Source organism: Ochlerotatus camptorhynchus, unplaced genomic scaffold (assembly GCF_037179485.1).
Source record: "Ochlerotatus camptorhynchus isolate MF236.1 unplaced genomic scaffold, CSIRO-AGI_Acam_v1.1 ptg000503l, whole genome shotgun sequence".
NCBI classification, from domain to species: Eukaryota; Metazoa; Arthropoda; class Insecta; order Diptera; family Culicidae; genus Ochlerotatus; species Ochlerotatus camptorhynchus.
This window is the reverse complement of record NW_027040988.1, coordinates 6,839,297-6,863,397: the sequence shown is the minus strand read 5'-3', so window position 1 is coordinate 6,863,397 and position 24,101 is coordinate 6,839,297. Positions and strand designations below refer to the sequence as shown.

At 37.5% G+C, this 24,101-nt stretch overlaps 1 protein-coding gene across 4 annotated transcripts in view; it reads right to left on the bottom strand.

The window, feature by feature from the left end:
• SPoCk (secretory pathway calcium atpase) overlaps nucleotides 1-24,101 on the bottom strand; it is a 183,828-nt gene that overhangs the window by 159,580 nt on the left and 147 nt on the right. The window contains exon 1 of one of the 4 annotated variants that reach the window (XM_065235730.1): nucleotides 23,704-24,098. The exons of 2 other annotated variants lie outside the window; for them this stretch is intronic. In XM_065235730.1, coding sequence (XP_065091802.1) covers nucleotides 23,704-23,919 — 216 coding nt within the window. In that variant the 5' untranslated portion in view covers nucleotides 23,920-24,098. Of the gene's footprint in view, nucleotides 1-11,088; nucleotides 11,521-23,703; nucleotides 24,099-24,101 lie in introns of those variants that run through there. One more of the 4 variants, XM_065235733.1, reaches the window with a different exon arrangement.

The following is a 24,101-nucleotide window of genomic DNA, read 5'->3' as shown; positions in this document are numbered from 1 at the left end:
TTATGGCCTACAAGACTAATATAAAATCAAAATTGTTACTTGGGATGAGTATACATGATCTTTCCCGGTGCAATTTGGGTTTTCCCTCATTTTTCCTGGTAAATCCGAATTCCCGGTTTTTTCCCGGATTTCCCAGATTCACCGGTTTTCGCGGTTGGATGGACACCCTGTCAACTTCTACGAACACACTAACCCCGTAAAATTAATAGAATCGAAGTAAATATGTTATTTCCACAAAATTGCCGTTTTGAATCACAGTGCAATACAGTTTATTTTGAATCCACTTCTCTAATGGTTGGGGTAATGTCCCCAATGTCGGCCTAAGTGTCCTTAATATTGGGCCCATACATAAATTTCAAAGGAAAGGATTTTTTTACAATGTTGCACTAGCAACCAAAAATATTATTTTGTATTGTCCAGATGGCGTGTTGGTCTACGAAAATTTTAAGAACAGGAAATTTGTATCGATGGGCCCAATCTTTAGATCTATAGACCAACATTAGAGCCATTTCCCTTAACTCATGTAAACAATCAACATATGGTATCAACATATTTGCATGAATTTCATTATCGAAATTGTGAAAAGTTAAATTTTAACATTGTAATTACCAAATATACTGTATAGGGGAAATGTATGTAATGTCGGCCTAAATGCCCCTAATTTGGGTCCATACATAAATTCAACAATCGACTAAATTTTCAATAGCGACCTTTTATCCGTTAGTACCGTCCCAATGATGCGTTAATATAGATAAAATAGATAAATAGCAGATTTTTAGCGATGGGCCCAATCTTAGATCCATAGGCCAACATTAGAGCCATTTCCCCTATATTTCTATATATTGTAGACCCGTTGCCAATGGTGGCAATGTTTTGGATCCAAATATGTTTAACCCGTCTACTATTAGAAGGGCGTGTCAAAGTGATGCAGTAAACAGACAAACCGAATGATACTGTTCCCAGGACTGTTCCATATCAAAGTGGTCAGATACACACGTCCCACTTTCTCATGTAATAACATTTAATAACACACATACCCACCTCCCTGCGGCCACTAATCGGGGCAATGTTTCCGTAATTAGAATCACTCATTCCGTGCCGCGTGTGTTATAATTGTTCTGATTACTATTCATATTCAGATACCATCAAAACTGCCGAGCTGGCACCATGGGCTCCAATTGTCAGGGTGTGTCATTTTTTCACACGACCGCGTGTGGAGCAATTCGAAAAGAAAGTTTCCTGTTCCAAAATGCACCGGATGTACAGGTTTTTATTACATAGTTCTTTATGCTCTGATCTGAAGCAATTTAACGTTTTACCTCGTATCCCGGAAGGGACAATTTTCCGCACGGGACAGTTATCTGTCATCTCTTTGTCCAGGTCCGTTGATGAGGAACTTTTCCTATTGGATTACTCGCGGCTTGCGGACGACGGATGGGACGGGGTGTGAGTTTTAATTACATGAATTTTAACATTTAAATTAAAATGGAACGGAATGATTTTTGAAACTGCACATCGTGGGACATGTGTTATTTCACAGCATTCAGTATTGCCAACAAACAGAGACAATGGAAATTTGGATTTTGCTAGCATTTCGACGGAAACCAGACTGCCGTAGCAGGCAAGGAAGGACACACATTTTCAGCCATCGTCAGTCACACTGCTTGCTTTGTCGCATCAACCGAAGCTTCATTTAAACTTCTATGAATATCAAACAGTTTTCCGACGGTTTAGGTATACGGTGAAAAGGAAAAGAGTAGACGTTGCTGATCTCAGACGTGGAAAAACAAAGAAAAAGTGATGGTGATAACCGAAAGCCGTGGACAAATTACAGGTCGGTAGTTTGCTTTTTTATGTTGTTACCGTGCTCTTGGGAGGAGATTTCTAATCTTATGGAAATTGTAAAATGAAATGGATGTACCTTCATCGTGAATATCAACTAAACTTATCCGACTTTTCCAATTTTCATCTGAATCGATGTTTTACATCAAATTCCAAGATTTATCACATGCCATTTATTTAATAAGAAATTCAAATCGAAATTATCTCAAAACGACAATACAATATCGAGTGTTTTGTTGTGCCATTCACCCCCATAATCCAGGAGGGGAAACATTTTCATCCATCTCTCATGGCAACCACTCCAACCGGTTTAAGAGCTTTATCATGAAAAATTGCACCCATCCAGGCATCAACTAACGCGCTCTTTCCAATATAGTTCCCCGACCAGCTGGTGAATGCTGGGCTGGGTTCGGTCTCCTCTACCATCGTCGAGCGAAAAGTGGCATAAACTTCCGTCACGGCCATCCGTTGTGTCGTCTCTGTCGGTGTTTCCATCCGTCAAGAGCAGGTGCGCTTGCCATCTTTCGGAAGGAAGCAGTCGCGTCACACCGACGACTATGTGCAAAAGATTGATCTTAGCATTGAAGCTGCTTTGGTGCTTTCAGTTGGCAGAACTCTTTGTGTACCCGTACAATCCCGTAATGCAGTTAATAAATATGGAAACGTCAAACTGATTCAAAACTAGAAGTAGTAAATCTGTTGATTTGAAAGGAAACTGCATAAGCTTCGCGCTCCAGTTGTTCCAAACTGAATCGGTATAAATCCTCGAAACCGAAAATCAACCCAGAAAACGAAGAACCGAACCGTAAAAATTCCGGACACATCCAATCTTGTTCATCTGGCGGAGTCCATTGTTACAGCTAACGAAATGCGATTGTTTGCACGATGTACATAGATATTCGCTATCTGTACGCGAAAACCTAAACTTGTGCAAGCAACTATCGTCCTGTTCTGTCCTACTGTGTACAGGACCACAATTCAACTGCAGTTGAGTGAACACACCACCACCACCCCCAGCCAGCATTTACATCGAACTATGGTGGTAATCACAGAGTGGCCATCTTTTTTTTGCGAGTCTGATCAAAGACCAAGCAAAGAGTAACAGCTGCAACTTTTTACCACAGATTCCCACAAAACATGTAGCTAATGGTGCAAAAAATATATAATAGTTACAAATGTCACTGAAAATGCTCTGCTGTCAGTTTTCCTCCTATCTAGGAGCTGCGAATCATCTTCGTAATTTGGCGAAATGGTGTTTTTTACACTCTCCTCCCATCCACTGCACCCGGTCATCATAGCGGAATCGGACACTTTCAAAGTAAGAAATGCAATCTGATGAAGTGGCACTAAGCAGGCGATATTTTACTGTTTTTGGTGTCATATTTTTAATAGATTTTGTTTGCGTTGCATTGCTATCATAAAAATGTTTCAGAATGTTAGAAAATGATTATCAGTGAGACAGCACAAGTAGCTGGGATATACTGAGAACATACTGTTAAATATGAATACTTGCAACTTTTTCTACTTTGAATCTCTCAAAATCATGCTACATTAGACTGGTCCACAGTAATCGAAAACTTTGAGAAGCTTCTTGAGCTAAACCCTCAAACTCGTTTTATGTCATTGTACTACGTGTACATAACACATCATAATCCTCATCGTGTATGCTTCTCTGACTTCGGAAATTCAGTTAGTTTTGATTTATCTATAACGCAAGAGATTCGCGGAATCCCATAACATCATCGTTCCATGATTGTTCCGTCATTGTACTCTGTAAAATTTGGCCAAGTTGATTCCGCAAGATCGTTCTTCACAGATGGATCACAAATAGAGGCGTCCGCTGGATTTGGTATTTATAACTAATTTCATGGCGCCTCTCGAATGCTTCATGCTCCTTGTTCCGTATATGTTGCTGAGCTGTCGGCAATACATTATACTCTAGAAACTATCGCCTCACTTGCACCATATCACTATTTTATTTTTACGAATAGTCTCAGTTCTGTCAAGGCTATTCGCTTCATGAGGCCGGTAAAGCACTCCTCGTATTTTCTCATGAAAATACGAGAGCTTCTAAGTCCTTTATCTTTAGGATCTTTTTTTTTAACTCTTTATTTGTTCCAAATTCAAAATAAATTTCATTTTAACCTAGGTGCTCCAGTTACAACAGTAACTTACCAGCCTTAATTGTTATGATATATATCTAAGTGTTTTTACATTGCTCCTGCCTTGGCAATTCAGTATTTTAAACAGGTTTTCTAAACCTGCATGTCAGTATAACAATTGAAATCTTAAAACTAAAAACTAAAACTAAATCTTATCTAAGTATAAAGGGTTCGTTGCAATTGAGGATTGCAACGATTTTTGTCTGAAATTATTAATTATTTTGTTGGACATTTGTTCTAAAGTCTCAACATTCGAAATTCTATGTATCTCGGTAGTACTGTACCAGGGAGGCAACTTCAAAATCATCTTAAGAACTTTGTTCTGAATTCTTTGAAGTGCTTTTTCCTGATAGTGCAACAACTATACCATATTGGCACAGCGTAAAGCATGGCCGGTCTAAAAACTTGTTTAAATATTAGAAGTTTATTCGTCAAACAAAGTTTGGCTTTCCTGTTTATAAGAGGATACAAACATTTTATATATTTGTTACACTTGATTTGAATGCCCTCAATGTGATCTTTAAAAGTTAATTTTTATTCAAGTACTAATCCAAGATATTTCACTTGGTTTGACCAGGAAATTGGAAGAGGTCCGAAGTGAAAATGTTATATAATATAGGCCCAAGAATGCTACCCTGAGGAACTCCTGCTCTAACAGTCGATTAGATTTGGAATTTTGATAATTTACCTTCAGAGTTCTGTCAGTTAAATAATTTTGAACTAATTTCATAATATAAAGTGGAAAATTTTTTTTTTCAATATACCAATCAAACCTTCATGCCAAACACTGTCGAATGCTTTTTCTATGTCTAGAAGAGCAACTCCAGTTGAGTGGCCTTCAGATTTGTTTGAACGAATTAAATTGGTAACTCTTAAGAGTTGATGAGTAGTTGAATGCCCATGGCGAAATCCAAACTGCTCGTCTGCAAAAATTGAGTTCGTATTGATGTGAAGCATCATTCTATTCAAAATAATCTTTTCAAAAAGTTTACTTATTGAAGAAAGCAAACTTATTGGACGGTAGCTAGAAGCTTCAGCTGGATTTTTATACGGCTTCAAAATTGGAACAACTTTTGCATTTTTCCATTTATCAAGGGAGAAAGGGGGGAAATACAAGTAAAAAAAATTTTTTATCGATTTTTTATATTTTACTTTAATTTTTTTAAATGCTACGAGCACGAGTTTGGACTGATCTATGGCCCCGGTATCGCCGATTAACCGTAAGTTCCAGAAATCATGTTTTAACACAACCCAAAACTTTAAACGCGTTTTTCTCGAAACGGTGTTTTCCAAATTGGCGGGAAAGATAACTCAAAAAGTTCTCATCCAAATGACTTGAAACCTGGCGCATCTTAAAGGAAATAGATTTTTACTCTATGTGAACTACTGATATCAATAAATAATTTTCAGGTCTGCCTAAAAGTGGAAAAAAGCAGTGAAAAATCAATTTTTTTTTCAGATGTTTTTTCTAAATTTTTAAATCGTTTTTTTTTTGGTTTTAGACGTTCACATAGAACAAAAATCTTTTCTGAATAAGGTCCAATTGATAAAAGTAAGTTTTGTTCATTTTTCAGATCTCTAGAACGCCCGCCAATTACCAATCCCCAACCGGAGGCGACCTCCTTCCGATGTGACCCCAAGGAGCCACAGATGTCACAAACCAATGAAAAAAATCTCAAATGTAGAGGATTTAAGCAATTTAATGCAAAAACCCCAAACGTTTGCGTTGTTTCATTTGCTCACAAAAAAATTCCGAAAATCGTCGAGTTTTTGACGTGTTACTTGTATTTCCCCTTTAAGCGCTGGAATAGGCTTTTGAGGTTTTTTCAAAATTTTTGTGAGTTTCCAAAAGGGTTTGGAACTTGGGTCTAATTTAGAAACATTATTTTCAAAAGCTTTGTTCCTCAGGGCAGAGAATCGCTTTTTAATTTGTTTTTGCAAATCCCGCCAGATAACTTTCATGGCAGGATCGCGTGTTCTTTGATATTGTCTCCTACGGACATTTTTAAGACGGATCAAGAGCTGAAGATCGTCGTCTATTATAATTGAATCGAATTTAACCTCGCATTTTGGTACTGCGGCAGCTCTTGCTTCAACTATGGAAGTAGTCAGAGATTCAAGAGCATAATTAATTTCATCTTTGATTTGCAAAGGAATGTTTGGATTGAAGTTATATTCCATAAATGTTCGATATTGCTCCCAATCAGCTCTATGGTAAATGAAAGCTGTTGGGATTAGAAATTATTTCTTGGGATATTTCAAAAGTTACTGGAAGGTGATCAGAACCGAAGTCAGCATGGGTAACCAATTGGCTACAAAGTTGACATGAATCAGTTAAGACCAAATCAATAGTTGAGGGATTTCTTGCTGAAGAAAAGCATGTTGGGCTGTTTGGGTATTGTGTAATAACCTGCAGAACAATTATCAAACAGAATATTTCCATTGGAATTGCTTTGAGCATTATTCCATGAGCGGTGTTTTGCATTAAAATCACCAATAATGAAGAATTTAGACCTATGACGGGTAAGTTTCTCAAGGTCACCATTGAGAAAATTATTTTACTGGCCTACGCATTGGAATGGCAAATAGGCAGCTATAAACGTAAGGTGTCCAAATTTTGTTCCAACAGAATGTCCCAAAATTTCAAAAACTTTGGTTTCAAATAAAGAAAGAATTCTATGTTTGATTCGTCTATGAACAATGATGGCAACGCCACCACAGGGTCCATCAAGACGATCATTTCTATAAATGAAATAATTTGCGTCCCTCTTAACCTTATGGTCAGGTTTAAGGAACGTTTCAGTTATAACGGCAATATGCACGTTATGAACTCTCAAAAAGTTAAATAGCTCGTCTTCATTGTCTTTAAGAGATCGAGCATTCCAATTTAAAATATTTAATGCTTTAAAATCTATTACTGAATTTCAAAGTAATAACAATATTGTTTGCAAATTATACTCCAGTTTGAATAGCATCAAACATGGAGTTAGATTTAAGCATATCAGAAATCATGTCAATTAATGATTTCTGTAAAAATTCCATTTTAGGAGCAGTAATGCTTCCTAAGTCAAAATTTTCAAAATTTTTGTTAGAATTACGTTGGTTAGTATTGTACGAATGTAGAATTTGTTCCTCGCTGACCGTTGTTAACAGCAGAGGAATTTTTACCTGGTCGGGAAAGTGGAGCGTTCCCTACCTGTCGATTAGAACGAGATTGTAGGATCGCTTTGCGAGTGTTACATTCCCAAAAATTGGAGTTGTGGTTTTCACCACAATTTGAACATTTAAATTTCTTAGGATCTTCCTTCACAGGACAGTCGTCCTTTGCGTGAGAGGAATCACCACAATTCATGCATTTAGCTGGAATGTAGCAATTTTTAGTTCCGTGACCCCATCCCTGGCACTTACGGCACTGGGTGAGGTTTTGGAATTTTCCTCCAGTCTTCCTGAAGTGTTCCCAGTTCAATCGGCTAGCTTTTTCTAACGCCTTAAGCTTGTTTAATTCACTAGACTTGAAGTGAACTAAATAAAAATCATTAGAAATCCCGTTCCGCGAATCGCCAGGACGGGATTTTATTTTCATTTTGATTACTTGGAGTGACACAATTCTAAGTAATTTTGCCAGTTCATCTTCGATCTGATCCAGGGATTCACCACTGGGCAGTCCTTTCATGACAACCTTGAACACACGTTCAATTTTTTTGTCGTAAGTAAAAAAAATTGTGCTGCTTCTCAGTAAGATACTTGAGAAGACATTTAAATTCGTCCAAGGTTTCAGCCAATACACGGCATTCACCCCGACGTCCTATTTTAAGTGAAAACTTAATTTTTATGAAGTTCAAAAGTTCCATGCGAAGAGCATGAAAATCGAAAGTGATTATCACAATAGGGGGATTTTTTTCCTTCTTGGCATTAAGCCGGGAAAGTTTACTAGAATTTTTCTTGGATGATGGATCATTCTCATCATCCGTGAGCAAATCAAATTGATTACTTAAATTAATTTCATCAGAAGGAGGATCAAGAGTTTGCCCCTTTCTTTTGCACTTAGGCGCCATGGCGGCAGTAAATTTTTATCCAAATCGACTTCTAAGCAGATTACTATAAGAATCTGAAGGATCGAAGAGGAATTTTCCAAATCGATATCCAAGAAGGATTACCTCGGGTAGGGTCCAAACAAGGATCGAAGAGGAATAAGAGTTGAACAAGGTAGAAATTTTACAAGTTGAGCACTGAAAAGTGCTGTTTAAATTTGTTGTAGCTTTAGGTAGTAGTAACACTTCCTTCAGCAAAAAGCAAATAGATCCGCACGGCAAGAGAGCACGCAGTCCGCATGCGTTTAAGATCTTTTGACATCACCTTTGCATGGGTCCCATCTCATTGCTCGATTCCGGACTATGAGAAGGCGGGCTCACTTGCTAAGGTGGGCGCTATGGAAGGCGATATTTACGATCGAAAAATCACCTACGATGAATTTTTCTTCATTTATCGTCAACAGTCACTCGCCAGCTGGCAAAATAAATTAAATGAAGGGAGTTTGGGACGATGGCTATACTCGATCATCCCTAAGGTGTCGAAGAGCCCTTGGTTCAAGGGGTTGGAGGTGGGTTGAGACTTCATACGTCTGATGTCTTGCCTCATGTCCAATCACTATTCGTTGAACGCTCACTTGTTCCGTGTTGGGCTGGGGACAGCAATTTCTGTGAATGTGGACAAGCTTACCAAGACGCCGATCACATTATTTGGTCTTGTGCTGAGCATCGTGGAGTCAGATCTGAGCTGTATGATTCCCTTCGGGCTCGAGGTAGACAACCTAATGTTCCAGTTTGGGATATTTTGGCTAGACGCGATCTGGAGTTTATGAAACTCATATATGTTTACTTTAGGAATATTAATCTTAGATTGTAAGTTTGATTAACCTTGTGTTTAGTTTGTATTTTGTACGTGTGGGTTTTTTTATGTTTGATTTCAAGATGAATAGAAATAAGTTCATGTTTTAGGATTAATTAAATATTTGTATCGTAAATCAAATTTCAAACCTCTTTTGCCCATTTCCCATCCAAAATATTATAAATCTTTTCTAACCTCGAGTCAACCGCAAGTATTCGGTCCGGTAAATAAAATAAATATATAAATAAATAAAATAAATAAATAAATAATGTATAACGAAAATGATAACTCGGCTCTGTAAAGTTTAATCGATTGAGCCTGTACAAATAAAGTAATTATTTTAAAAAAATACGCTGGCCCACATGTATATGGGGGACATTTTTTAACATTTTTCCAACGGGCCAACCCCTAGATTTGTGCCATTAGGTGAGAAAACCACTTTCTGAAAATTTTAGCTCATTCGGATGTAACCATGATTACCTAAATCCCTAAAACAAAATGGCATTGAAACATTGAAATTTAGAAATTTCGTCAAATTGCAAAAAAAGCTAAATAAATTGACATATTAGTTAAACAAGCTAAACATATTTAAAAACGACACTAATACACAATAATACAGTCCAGTCCAAAAAGGCCAAAAATATGCACAAAATGGTCTGAAAAAAACTTAGAGTCATCGAAACGTATGAGTAGTAAGTAGCCATAAAACAACAAAGTATGAAGTATTAAAACTAACAATGGCATAAAATCGCAAAAAAATAGCTTCAGAACGCTAGAATGGCATTAAAAAACGGTAAACGTTCTAAACACTTTCAACATAAGATTAAACAACCTCAAAAACGTATCAAATTGCATCACAATCGCTAAATTAGCCTAGAATTACCAAATTGATTTTTAAACCTCAAAATGGCCTTAAAATGCTTAGAACAGCTTGACAACTCTAATAATTATCATGAAACCGACAACTCTCATATTGAAATTCACGCGTCGTCATTGTCCTAAAGGTTCTGATAATTTCCTAAATTAAACATTCCGAATTGGGGTCTATTACCGTAGCTCAGTCGGTAAAGGCGCTACAATAAGCAAGACCATGTTGGAGGCGGCTGGTTCGATTCCCGATCCGGTTTAGGATTTTTCGGGTTGGACAAATTCTATTCTATTTTTTCTATTTTTCTCTCACGCCAAAGTCACGAGTTCAAATCTCTTCCCCGGACAAGTCACGAATAACCCAACGAGTTTTAAAGTGACTATGAAAAAAAAAACACTTTCAAGGCTTCAACTCATGCAAATGTTTTTTTTATGGTTAGCTTTAAAAATTTAGTAAAGAAATTCATTACTGTCACGATTTCATCTACAAGCCTAAGTGACCTGTTTAAAACATCAACTCCCGTCACATTTTCATAAATTACAAACTCACCCATCGTGACCATGACACAAATATAATTGAAAATGATTAATGGATCAATAAAACTGTTCCTGGCTATTTTTCCATCCCATCCTTCAACCGTTGGATTCCATTCGAATGGATGTTATTGCACTTCTATACGGTATTTTCTACCGTCCAGAAGAACAACTTGTACATACAAAAGTGCACACACTTGTTCCGATTCCCACACACGTCGCCTTCGTTAATGTCCCGAAAGGATTGGAGGCAGTACGTGGAACACATCAGCGGAACAGCTTGTAGCATTGGAGTAGCTTATGGAATAACCTTACCTTGAAACATCCAAATTGGAAAACGCGAAAGCCATTTCGAGACGCAAGAACCACCTGCGGCAATGAATTCTAATGATTACACCTCGTTTCACTTGTACGGTTGGTCGTCGGTTGGAGGTAGTCCCATTAGCTGGTTTCCGCCCGACCGCTGCTGTGTTGATAGCAATTTGGGTTATCGGGAACATTGCAACACACGGGAGCACTCGCTGTTTTTCGTTCTTTTTCTTTACAGCCAACATGGGATTTTCAACAAATGACCTTAATTATTATATCCCCTATTTTTTTACTTGCTTTCAGCTATCACAACATACAGCAACTCTGTGGGATCGATAATGCAATCCCATCAAGGTTTTTCTTCTTTTTTCCTAACGACATGACCACCTAGGTCTGCGAGATTCGCAAATGACTTTCTAATCAACGAAACAAAAACAAAACACAAACGTAACGCGTAAAGATCTGGGATTGGAATAGGCATATTTACTTTTTCTACAGTTTTGTCACTCATCCTGACAGGCGCATCAATTTTTTCCTCCGTTTCGATTGACGAGATTTTACACCACTCACTTCGCGGGTTCGACTGCTAAAATCGAAACAACCGTGTGTGTCGTTTGTCGAACTAAAAATTAACTTTTAATGAGAGAATGTTGCTTTTTCCCAAGCACTTTTGTATTCTAGAAAGTTTTACTTCACAATTTTCACTCACTCCCGATGCAGAAGAACGCGAGCAAACAAAAAATACCGTTCAACCACACCACCACTACACCAGTTGTTGTTGTTGGTTTTGCTTCTGCTGTTACCGGGTGGGGGGAAGTGTCCTTCCCACCCACTGGGGGTATATATGAAGACTACTGCTGTTGTTGCTGCTGTTGCTCCCGTCCTTAGTAGGTACCCGTTTTGGTAGTTCCGAGAAACGAGAGTTGATTCGCGCACGACGACTGCAGCGATACGAATGTCCTTTCGATTCCGGAGCCCACGAGTAAGGACCTCGCGAGACGTGGATGCGCTCTAGAACCCGCGCCCGTTTATCTATGTGTTAGTAGTTAGTAGTACAAAATACAATACATAATTGGAAGGAAGAGAGTGGGTGTTGCTCGTTTCTGCTGGTCGAACAGAGTCAGTGTGCGGGAAGTTATACCAACAAGAGAGGGAGAGAGTGAGAACCTCAGCGAAAAAAAAACCGTCGAAGCTTTTTTGTTCCAACGTTGAACAGTGGGTTGTCGGAGAATTTCAGGGGTAAAATTACAAAGTTAGATTAACACAAGATCAACGATAATTGGGGGGGGGGGGTTAGAAGGAAAGGGATGTAAGTGACTTTGATCGATTCTCTTCATCGACTTTCTCTTTTGATAGCCACAGCTTTGTAAACAGGTTTTGCGCTATTTCTGCTTTATAGGGTTCAATTCAGTGTAGTGTAGGATATAAGTAGATCCTACTCAAATTTGGGTTGTTTAGAAATAGCGTGCAGTCAATCCTCCTAGAGTCGGTGTATAATGAGTTATGCCAAGAGAAAAACAGTTGAACTCGCATCGCGGTTTTCGAAGGATTCCCTTTCTTTTCACTGATCAACAGAGGACTTCTACATCAACTTCAAATGACTTCTAGTGAGAACAAAACATAGCGGCTGTAGTGAATCATTATATCAGTGATTTTTTTCAAATTATCTTGTCAAACAATAGTAGAAATTCTCATTACTGATCATTAGCAAACGTATCCCATGACAATTTAATGCTCACTGCGTGTTTATGATCATTTCTTCAATTTTATTTTATACTAGCTGAGTGTGCCCGGTCTTACTCGGGATTCAATATTAGCTTGAGTTTATACGCCGATTTAAAAAAAAGCACCCCCCTCCCTATTATCTAAGGGGCTACCCCCTATGATTATCTCCTTATACCCCCACACTCGCCCCCACATGCCTAATTTGGTTCCATTTGCTTGATTAGTTCTCGAGTTATGCAGAAATTTATGTTTCATTTGTATGGGAGCCCCCCCTTACAGAAGGGGGAGGGGTCTCGTAGAGTCGGTGTATAATGAGTCACGCCAAGAGTGAAGCCAAGTCTACCTATCGAACTGTCAAACCAGCTACCTATCGTGCAAAGTAAACAAACATTACGATGCTATGAAAGGTCCACGAAAGGTATTGCAATAAAATATAAAATATAATCGAAGAAATTATAATAAACACGCAGTGAGCATTCAATTGTCATGGGATACGTTTGGTCATGATCAGTAATGAAAATTTCTACTATTTTTGTTAAGATAGTTTGAAAAAAATCACTGATATAATGATTTACTACAGCCGCTATTATTTTTTCTCGCTAGAAGTCATTTGAAGTTGATGTAGAAGTCCTCTGTTGCCAAGTTAAAAGAAAGGGAATCTTTCGAAAACCGTGATGCGAGTTCAACTGTTTTTCTCTTGGCGTGACTCATTATACACCGACTCTAGGTAGCCGGTTTGACAGTTCAATAGGTAGACTTCACGGTAACCACAAAATACCCAATAATGACTACAAAGTAAGCATTTTCGAGGAAGACTGGGACTACCTATTAAATGAGTAAAAATATTACCCATTTATGAGTATTTGTTATTCAAAAATGAATACTTACTACTTGTTTTTGTAGTTGTAATTACTCATAAAACGGTAAAATTTTACTCATTTTATGGGTAGTCCCAGTTTTCCTCGAAAATGCTTACTTTGTAGTCATTATTGGGTATTTTGCGGTTACCGTGTTGGCTTCACTCTTGGCGTGAATCATTCACTCAAAAAATTCCACATGTTATCATCATGTTTCTCTCACTTAATTTTGCGCTTATTGTGAAACGCATCCATTTCATGTGTGAATCTTATGATATGAACCATGTCTGAACACTATGGATTTGAATTGTGACACACATGGATTCTATGTGGCTCATATGGTAATATCAATAGCTTTGCACATCATAGTTCAATATTCTACAATATTCTACTTTATCGACTTCTACTTTACCGACTATAAAAATGAATCGACAAATATATAAACAAAACTTCCAGAGGCAAGAGCTTTCACATATCTTTTTAATGGGTATGATTTGGGATTCGATCATGGACTGTTAGGGTGTGCTGCTGCCGGAGTCTTCGTTCGATCTTACTGTGCCATGGTTGTTCTAATATATGAGGCGGGATGATAGGATAAAGTCACAATTCTTGTTTTCGATGTTTACCTTTCTGAGTAAGCAATTCACATTGTATTGAAATGCAAAACACTTTAAATCCATCTGTTTTGAACAGTAGTGTGATTCAATGTGCAATACACTTGAATAGAAAGTGAAATATTCTCAACATTTCAAAGTTTGAAACACTAGAAATTAACATGTATAACACATTGAACCAAGGTGAAATACACTTAAAGTAAATGTGATCGTGCATTTAAAAAATCAAGTGTTTAAACACTTCGATCAAACGTGTGGTATTTTTTGAGTGTTATACACCGACTCTAATGGTGGTAAGCTCCAACCGGTATTATCCTCGGATTAAATCCCGATCAAGAATGTCCGGCTGGTTTGATGTCGACATCAGAGTTAATCAACATAATTCTGAGCAAACATTTTTCAGATCATACAAACAGGGACGGTATTAAAAGTTAATCCGAGTTGGAGCTTACCGCCATAAATCCTCCAATCAAAACAAACTTCACGGCATATGAGACCAACTCATATTTGAGTACCGTTTACTCAAACTCGCAAAAGCGAAGGTCACTCGTAGAATGAGTAAATTTTTATCAAATATGAGCAAATGTCACTATATGAATGACATTTACTTATATTTGAGTAAAAATTTACTTATTCTATAGGCTGTTTCTATGCACCACCAATAGAGATTAGTGACGTTTAACGCACGCACACGCAGTTGTAAAGTTGTTTATTATTTTCCTTTGTCTAACCTAAAAAATGTATGAAAGTAGATCTGTCAAAATGAGTTTGACATCGATTTGTTATGCATTTTCCTCGGATATTCACTAACACGCTCTCACATATCCCACCAATACAACCAGGCGTGAAAATCTCTATGTAGAGTGCGCTATGCGATTATGAGAGGAAACGTCAACCAAACCGTTTGTTTACATCCAAATTACAATTTTTACATCTCAAATTAAAGCATATTGTTATGCGTATCTTGCATAACACCACATTAAAACGGAAGATCATAACCGCTGGGGTAGTTTTATAAATCTTCACTTTTCTTAACACAAATATGTGGAAGCACAGGCCGGTTCACTCCAAAATCGATACAGAAAACAAAATATTCCATGTGGATGATGATTACAAGGACCTGCGATGGATAAATTAATCAGAAAAGGTAAAAACATTTGCCTCTTCCTATGCTTTACGGCGAATATTTCAGCCCTCATCACTCTTTTGATGGTTCTCTTATTCACCACCAGAGGCTGAAACGATCGTTTAATTTCCATTAGATTCGCCTATTGACAAATCCAAGTTTCAATCGGCCACCGTGGCGCTGCAATCGCAGCGGTGATAAGTCCGAAATAATGTGTCAAACTGAATACATTTTTGAAATTTCAACCAAAAAACTATTATTTTGTATTTATTCTAGCGAGTTTCTGTGGGAGTCAAAACATGATCCGAGCAAAAAAGTAGTACTCGTAATAATGGTATATAATTCTGAATTTTATCGTGCTTTGTTTCGAAAATATTTTCCAAATAAACAAACATCATCCAGATCACCTGATTCGTCCACCGACTAAATCTATTGCCACTTAAAAAATAATTTCAGTCGGTGTATTAATCAGCAGATTAAATCGTTTTTCGTCTGGTGCTACACCGAGCAATCGGCCTATTTAATAGTTTTTCGTCGATGGATTTAGTCGGCCAACTTTGTCTGCTGTTTAATCGGCAGATGATTTCAAACCTTAACATGTTTTCTGTAATTTAACTGTCTTGAAGTAGCTTTTTATTTAGGAACAATGCATTACAAAATAATTTTATGCATTTTGTACAAGGTTCATCAATTGAGAAATCCAACTTAAACTCCTGCGCGCCTGGTGGCAGGAATAAGCACTAACCGACGGTGATAAGTCTGTGACAGCCCTTGACAATTTCATTGATTGTTTGCAAAATTGTTTAATTTCAATGTAATTTCATGCAAATTTCGTGTCAGCATGGATGAACCTTGTACAAAATGCATAAAACTATTTTGTAATGCATTGTTCTTAAATAAAAAGCTACTTCAAGACAGTTAAATTACTGAAAACATGTTAAGGTTTGAAATCATCTGCCGATTAAACAACAGACAAAGTTGGCCGACTAAATCAATCGACGAAAAACTATTAAATAGGCCGATTGCTCGGTGTAGCACCAGACGAAAAACGACTTAATCTGCTGATTAATACACCGACTGAAATTAATTTTTAAGTGACAATAGATTTAGTCGGTGGACGATTCGGGTGATTTGGATGATGTTTGTTTATTTGGAAGATATTTTCGAAACAAAGCACGATAAAATTCAGCATTATATACCATTATTACGAGTACTACTTTTTTGCTCGGGTCATGTTTTGACTTCCACAGAAACTCGCTAGAATAAATAGAAAATAATAGTTTTTTGGTTGAAATTTCAAAAATGTATTCAGTTTGACACATTATTTCGGACTTATCACCGCTGCGATTGCAGCGTCACGGTGGTCGATTGAAACATGGATTTGTCAATTGAGAAATCCAACTTAAACTCCTGCGCGCCTGGTGGCAGGAATAGGCACTAATCGACGGTGATAAGTCTGTGACAGCCCTTGACAATTTCATTGATTGTTTGCAAAATTGTTTAATTTCAATGTAATTTCATGCAAATTTCTTGTCAGCATGGATGAACCTTGTACAAAATGCATAACATTATTTTGTAATGCATTGTTCCTAAATAAAAAGCTACTTCAAGACAGTTAAATTACAGAAAACATGTTAAGGTTTGAAATCATCTGCCGATTAAACAGCAGACAAAGTTGGCCGGCTAAATCCATCGACGAAAAACTATTAAATATGCCGATTGCTCGGTGTAGCACCAGACGAAAAACGATTTAATCTGCTGATTAATACACCGACTGAAATTAATTTTTAAGTGGCAATAGATTTAGTCGGTGGACGAATCGGGTGATCTGGATGATGTTTGTTTATTTGGAAGATATTTTCGAAACAAAGCACGATAAAATTCAGAATTATATACCATTATTACGAGTACTACTTTTTTGCTCGGATCATGTTTTGACTCCCACAGAAACTCGCTAGAATAAATACAAAATAATAGTTTTTTGGTTGAAATTTCAAAAATTTATTCAGTTTGACACATTATTTCGGACTTATCACCGCTGCGATTGCAGCGCCACGGTGGCCGATTGAAACTTGGATTTGTCAATAAGTAAACCACGTTTTTGCTAATTTGAGTGAACGCGATTCAAATATGCCGTGCAAGCCCTTCCAAAAACTATATCGTTAATAACTTGGCTACAAAACCGTTTCTAGTCGTATTAGCCGTATTAGATGCTAGATAATAGCATCATATATCGAACAATGTTTTGAAAATAGCTGGAAGAGCCTATACATACAAATAGAAAACCTACAAAGAAAATCTGTCAATGTTACTTAGGAGCTAATGCATTCTTCTTCTTCTTTCCTTTATTTAACGTCGGTCTCTGTTCCGCAATCTAGTGCCAATCACCGACGGACATCGATTGCCATCCATTGACGGCAATCGAATGTGCAGGAAGGCAGCTTCCACACCTGCGTAGGATATCGCACCCATTCATCAACACACATGGGCCGGGACCAACGGCTTTACTTCCCTTCCGAAGGAAGACGTGACCAGAGATTTTTATGCCTCAGAAAAATCCCACCGACCTCGACTGGGATTGAACCCAGACCCATTGGGGTGTTAGAAAGCAGTCACGCTTACCACCGGCGCCGGCTGAGCTAATGCATTGTTCAGCTTGCTAATACTTGACTTGACAGTTCGTTATATGTGTGTTCGTGAGATGATCTATTTGTTTTAATTTTTATTAAAAAAAAAACACTGTCTCTTGCATCCACATCAGTTCTACACTAACATTTCAAAGGGGCGGAAAAGCCAAAATGTAAACAAACCATATTGTGCCACATATAGAGAGAACAGTTCACAAACTACTCGATAAACACGAAAAATTAGAAGAAAATATCACTTCAAATCATCAAAAACGTTTCTTCTTACATGGCGGATTTCCAACTTTCAACTCTATGCTGCATCTGGTTGTTACGCCTTGCACCAGAACTACGAATTATATTGTTTTCATATGCCAAACGTACTGATTCTGTAGTATCTAGTCACGCCCGAATCATTTGAAATCCATCCGATTGATATTCCACGTGTAAACAACGAACAAAAAGAAAACCAAAAAATCTCCGTGCGTTATTCCACTCTTACAAAATTTGCGAACAAAGAACCAAGGCGAAACAACAAACAAAAAATCACGAGGGTGTACTAAAGCCCTACACTGCAACTGCCATGTACCCATTAATGGGTAAAAAAGGACCCATTTTTGATGACTATATGAGGCTGTCAAATAATGGGTGAAGTTCAATTTCAAATAATGGGTACTCTTTTACCCATTTCTCAGAGCGCTTCAGGCGAGAATAATGAGTACTTTTTTACTCATTAATGGGTGAAAAGCAACTTAGATAACATCTTCCAGTCCTCGCTTCAGTCGCAAAGTGTCTTAACGATGTCGAATGGAAATTGCTCGTTTGAAAAGTAGGTATTTCTTATTTTATTTCTTTCTGCCCACATCTAAAAATCAATCTGAAACTTGCAGGGACAGAACTAGCCGGATCAGCAAGGAGATCCCAGGAGAGCTTTGGGAGCACCATTTCTTGCACGAACGATGGAAAGACCACTGGATGGAAAATGGTGAAATAAAGATATAAATATAAATAACGTTTTGTATTCTTAACTATTCATTGTGGCTCTTTCAATGATCCATAAATCATACAAATTCTAAAAGAAAAATCCTGGTTTAAGGATTTCAAAATTGGGTACTTTGTACCCATTTTATAAAGCCAATTATTATTTAAAAATGGGTAAAAAAGTACCCCATGATTTGACGTACAAGGTCTTTACCCATTAATGGGTAAAGACGTTTTACCCATTAAATGAGTTTACCTACTTTACTTCGAAATGGGCACTTTTTCACCCATTAATGGGTACTTTCCAGTTACAGTGTACACTGCAACTGCCATGTACCCATTAATGGGTAAAAAAGGACCCATTTTTGATGACTATATGAGGCTGTCAAATAATGGGTGAAGTTCAATTTCAAATAATGGGTACTCTTTTACCCATTTCTCAGAGCGCTTCAGGCGAGAATAATGAGTACTTTTTTACTCATTAATGGGTGAAAAGCAACTTAGATAACATCTTCCAGTCCTCGCTTCAGTCGCAAAGTGTCTTAACGATGTCGAATGGAAATTGCTCGTTTGAAAAGTAGGTATTTCTTATTTTATTTCTTTCTGCCCACATCTAAAAATCAATCTGAAACTTGCAGGGACAGAACTAGCCGGATCAGCAAGGAGATCCCAGGAGAGCTTTGGGAGCACCATTTCTTGCACGAACGATGGAAAGACCACTGGATGGAAAATGGTGAAATAAAGATATAAATATAAATAACGTTTTGTATTCTTAACTATTCATTGTGGCTCTTTCAATGATCCATAAATCATACAAATTCTAAAAGAAAAATCCTGGTTTAAGGATTTCAAAATTGGGTACTTTGTACCCATTTTATAAAGCCAATTATTATTTAAAAATGGGTAAAAAAGTACCCCATGATTTGACGTACAAGGTCTTTACCCATTAATGGGTAAAGACGTTTTACCCATTAAATGAGTTTACCTACTTTACTTCGAAATGGGCACTTTTTCACCCATTAATGGGTACTTTCCAGTTACAGTGTACAGTAAAAGTATGTACGTCTGTCAAAAGTTGTTCCAATCGAACCGTCAAAATGCACCGCTTTGCTCGATTGGAACAGTTTTTTTCAGTTTTGTGGTGACAGTCGTCCATACTTTTACTGTAGGGCTTTAGGGTGTACTTCCACGGCGCATCACCAGTGTTGGCAGTTCAAAGGGTGGAAGATCCGGGGGGTAACAACGTGTAAGAAATTATCAGGGCGTATGATGTTTTCTTCTCAATTTCACGACAAAGAAAACTTTTTTTGAGTTTTTAGTGATGCATGATGATAGATTACACTATTAACTATATGTTTAGCTTATAAAATCATCCAGAAAATGGAAAGTCGTGAAATAGGATTAATTTTTAGGTCATAAAAATTCGTATATCGCCATTTTTGAATTACGCTCTTTTCAAATGTTAGTCTAGAGTTCTTACGCGGGAAGTGAAAGTGACGTCAACAATGTGTTTACATACGTATGAATTATAAGGAGTGAACAAGAAGCGCCATTTCACATGCCGAACTTTTGTATATTGAGGTTTATCTTCGATAGGACGAAGTTGTATCCATTTAGAGACCCAATTTGAGTACAGTAGACGACCGACATTATACCTTGTACAGACATACAAAGTACACTGTTGTACTACCGTTGTATTTCTTTAAGCTAGTACCGCAAATTGTAGGTACTGCTTTGTATGTCTGTCAATGGTATTACATCCACGTACCTGCAATGTTTTCATGTTAATATTGTGAGGTTACACAATTTTCAGTCGTGCCTAATCAATATCCAAATAATAAGAATATCTAAGCTTACATGTTGACAGTGAAATATCGACTGCATCGACAGTGAATTATTACATAAGATACGGCATAAAATGTAATTGAAGGTGTCATATTAGACCGAGGTTAGGGACATATACCCTAGTTTGATAAAGAAGGTTCTCAGCTATCATCCAGAATGGCACACGAATCAAGGAATGTGTTTGCAGCTTAATTATTAACGAAAGAGAAAGTCGATGAAGAGAATCGATCAATGTCACTTATGTACATCCCTTTCCTTCTAAACCCCTCAATTGACTTTCACAATAGATGTCGCTAGTTAAAAAAAAAAATAACTGCGATTTACTTCGTAGGCAGAGAACCGGAAAATGATGGTTTTTACAAACTTTTTCGATAAAAATATTTGATACAAGTGGTAGCTTTTATATTAACCAAATATTTCTTTCTGTTTTCACTTCTAAAATCGATATTTTTGGAAAAATGTTCAAGTTTCCACACATTTTTTTATTATTTACTTTTGGCCATGCACCATGCTGCCAGTAATAGTGAGATTAAAACTGACAGCTTACGGTAATCCATGGTTGATCTTGAACTGAACTAACATTGATTCTATTGAACCGAAACATGAGAACAGTTTGATTGTCTTCAAAAGCTGCTGCCAGGCAAGCAAATTCTTAATTATTTTCCTCAAGGGGGAAGACAACTTTGATGTATTTGAAAACATCAACATATTTCTAAATATCAACGAAAATATTTAAGTATTTACAATACAATACAATAAAATACATATATTGATATGTGTAATGGGCGCTATACTTTTTTGATTTTGCGTCAATACGCTCATCAGTATATTTGTCGTCAAAATATACTTTTGAGTATTGACAATATTTTTGCCCGTGTGGTGCTTGATACTTTTCGCAATGACCAGAGTGAAGATAAACAAACACAAACTGGCAACTGGCAAAAATGTCGTGACTTTTTAAAACTGTTTCGCAAAAAATAGACCACACCGACCAGGAAACCATTCCCGGGAAAATTACCATCTAAAATTAAATTTCCAGTGAAAGTGAAACAAAAAATTCGGGAAAGTTAGAAGAAACTTCCATCCTGGAAAAGTCAGAAAATATTTCCGGGAGCAGCCTGAAAGAGCTTTTTGGGCTAGTCAGAAGAAAAATTCAGGGAAAGTTTAGAGAAACTTCTAGGGGATATTGGCAGACACTTCCCGGGCAAGTCAGCAGGACTTCTCGGGTAAGTTGGAATGAGTTTATCAGAGAAATCATAAGCTTCTTCCGTGTCAATCAGATGCAACTTTAGGAACAAGTCTGGAAAAAACTACCAGATATGTTGCAAGAAACTTCAGGAGGAAGCCAGAAGCACTTCATGCGACAGCTGGAACATACTTCCAGGAGAAGTTGCAGGAATATTCCGATGGAAATCAGAAGAAACTTCCAGGGGAAATCAGAAGAACCTCGAAGTCCTAATAAAACTGGAACTAGCTTGCGCGGAAAGATGTAAGCAAATTCCGGCAAGTCAGAAAAAATCAGGACAGGAGAAGTCGGAAGACACATTTGAGGCAAGTCTGAAAAAACTTCAGGTAGTATTTCAAAGGAAATCGGAAGAAATTTTCGGATGTAGGGGAATTTACTAAGCAGCGTCCGCACTTCTATTAGCAATTTCATATGACGTGTTTGTTTATTTACATTCATCTGCTGCCTTTTCTTCGGCATCCTTTCCATTTGAACTGTGTCGAAGACAACAAATCAAGAAGACTGGCAATTCTTCCATTTTCTCATACGAACGCTATGAGACAGGTACTATCACGTCAGGCAACGCGAAATTAGCCGTATTTTGTAGTGCGTACGTTTCATTTGAAGGAAAACCTGGCATAATTAGTTTTTTTTTTATGTAGAATAGTTTTTTTGATGTAAACATTAAACAAAAAATAGGTAGGGGCCCAAATGTCTGTATGTAGAAATTCTACAGTAGAATAAACGGAGTTATGTCTGGAAGCATTAAAATCTCAATTTGCTTCCATTTGTCAGATACAACCTATTCAAGAAGCACTACAGAAGTATGTCTGAAGTTTGAGCAATTTTAGAACAACATTTCTTTTAAGTACCCTTTTTAAAACTGTTATTTCTTGAAGAACAAAATACCAAATTAGCTCAAATATTGCTCATTTATACTCAAAGTATAGATTTTTTATTGGAACGACTAGTTTTTTCTTTATAAAATCTGTGCACTGCGAAAAAAGTAACACAAGCAGATGTTTTACACATACGTTTTTTTTATTTATTTCGTGTCTTCATTTTTAGAAATCAGTTTGTAATTTAACGAATTGATGTTTTAGTTATAAATCTTGATTTTTTTTTCTGTATTTAAATTTTGCTTTATTCCAAAATAACACTTATACAGTGATTGATTTGTATTCCAAAGTACTTCCATGATACAATTCATACGATTCATGTTATGATACAAATAAAATAACAGAAGTAGTTTGTCTCAAGTTTGATTTGGAGATTTGACCCAGAATGTAAAATCAGATTGTCACCACATGCAAAAATAAAGCACTCGAGTGATTACCTCCGCTCAAACCACTGTTCAACGATGAGATTCACAAGAAATTGCAACCTACACATTAACACCAAAGGAGGGAATCACAATCGAACGGATCGAAAATGTTATCGTAACATTTTCTTTTATTCGCTAAAATGCAGAGAGTCATCCAAACTTTGCCCCCTTATAGAAAACACTCTTTGTTCGATTGGTACGAAACTCTTTTGATTGCGGTGCTAGCAAAGAGAGTGGGACAATTTCTTTGTAGTGTTAAAAAGGATCAGCACACAAACACGCCAAAAACGGGATAGGGGGGGGACATATTTGTCCTTGCGCTGGGCTTCTCTCTCTCTCTCTCTCGCATGATAATGGTAACTCATTTCCGTGGGAGTTGTCGTTCTCGGTTTTTGTCGCAGAAGGAGTTGAAATGTTATGAACTGGGTTGGGATGTTTAGAGCAGCGAACAAGTGGTGGAAGACCAAAACACCACCAAGAAGTGGGTGGGCTGAGGCAACCGTAACCAAACATGACGGGATATTGCTGCGAGCTGCGATAATATGTTGCCAAAATAGAAATTGATTCCTACACGGATCGAAAACTATGTACATAATAAGTTGTATGTTAGTCGTATCGGAAAAAGACATTGATCCAATCGAAACCTTAATTTCCTATTCTGGCAACATACACCATACACTCCGCACTAACATCGAAGAGAAGACAGGAAAGAAAAGCTCGTAGACAGGCACGAGTAGCAGTTAAGTTGACGTTAAGCTACGTTTTGCACTCTTTCTCTCACCACCGTGATCGATCCATTGAAGAAGCCACGTCCAATCTGCTGCTGCTGTTGCTGCGGCATGTGATGACCACCATTTAGCGGTTCTTGGGCAAGTCGGTCGTAGTTGTATTTACCCCCTCTGGCACCATCACTTCCTCCTCTGTCCAGAAGGCGTACATTGAAAATGGTTCCCAGAAATTCCGCAACAGCACCGAAAGCTCCGTTAGGCGACTTCATGTTTATAATTTAAATTACAAAAAATCACACTTGAACTGAAGTAATACTATTTAACTCAACCTTCCCAACAACTGACACGCATCCGCTACCGATAGTGATCGGAACTAGACAGAAATCAACTTAATCACGGCAGCATTTTACTGCTACGCTGCAATAGTTTATCAGCAATAGGTAATAGACTA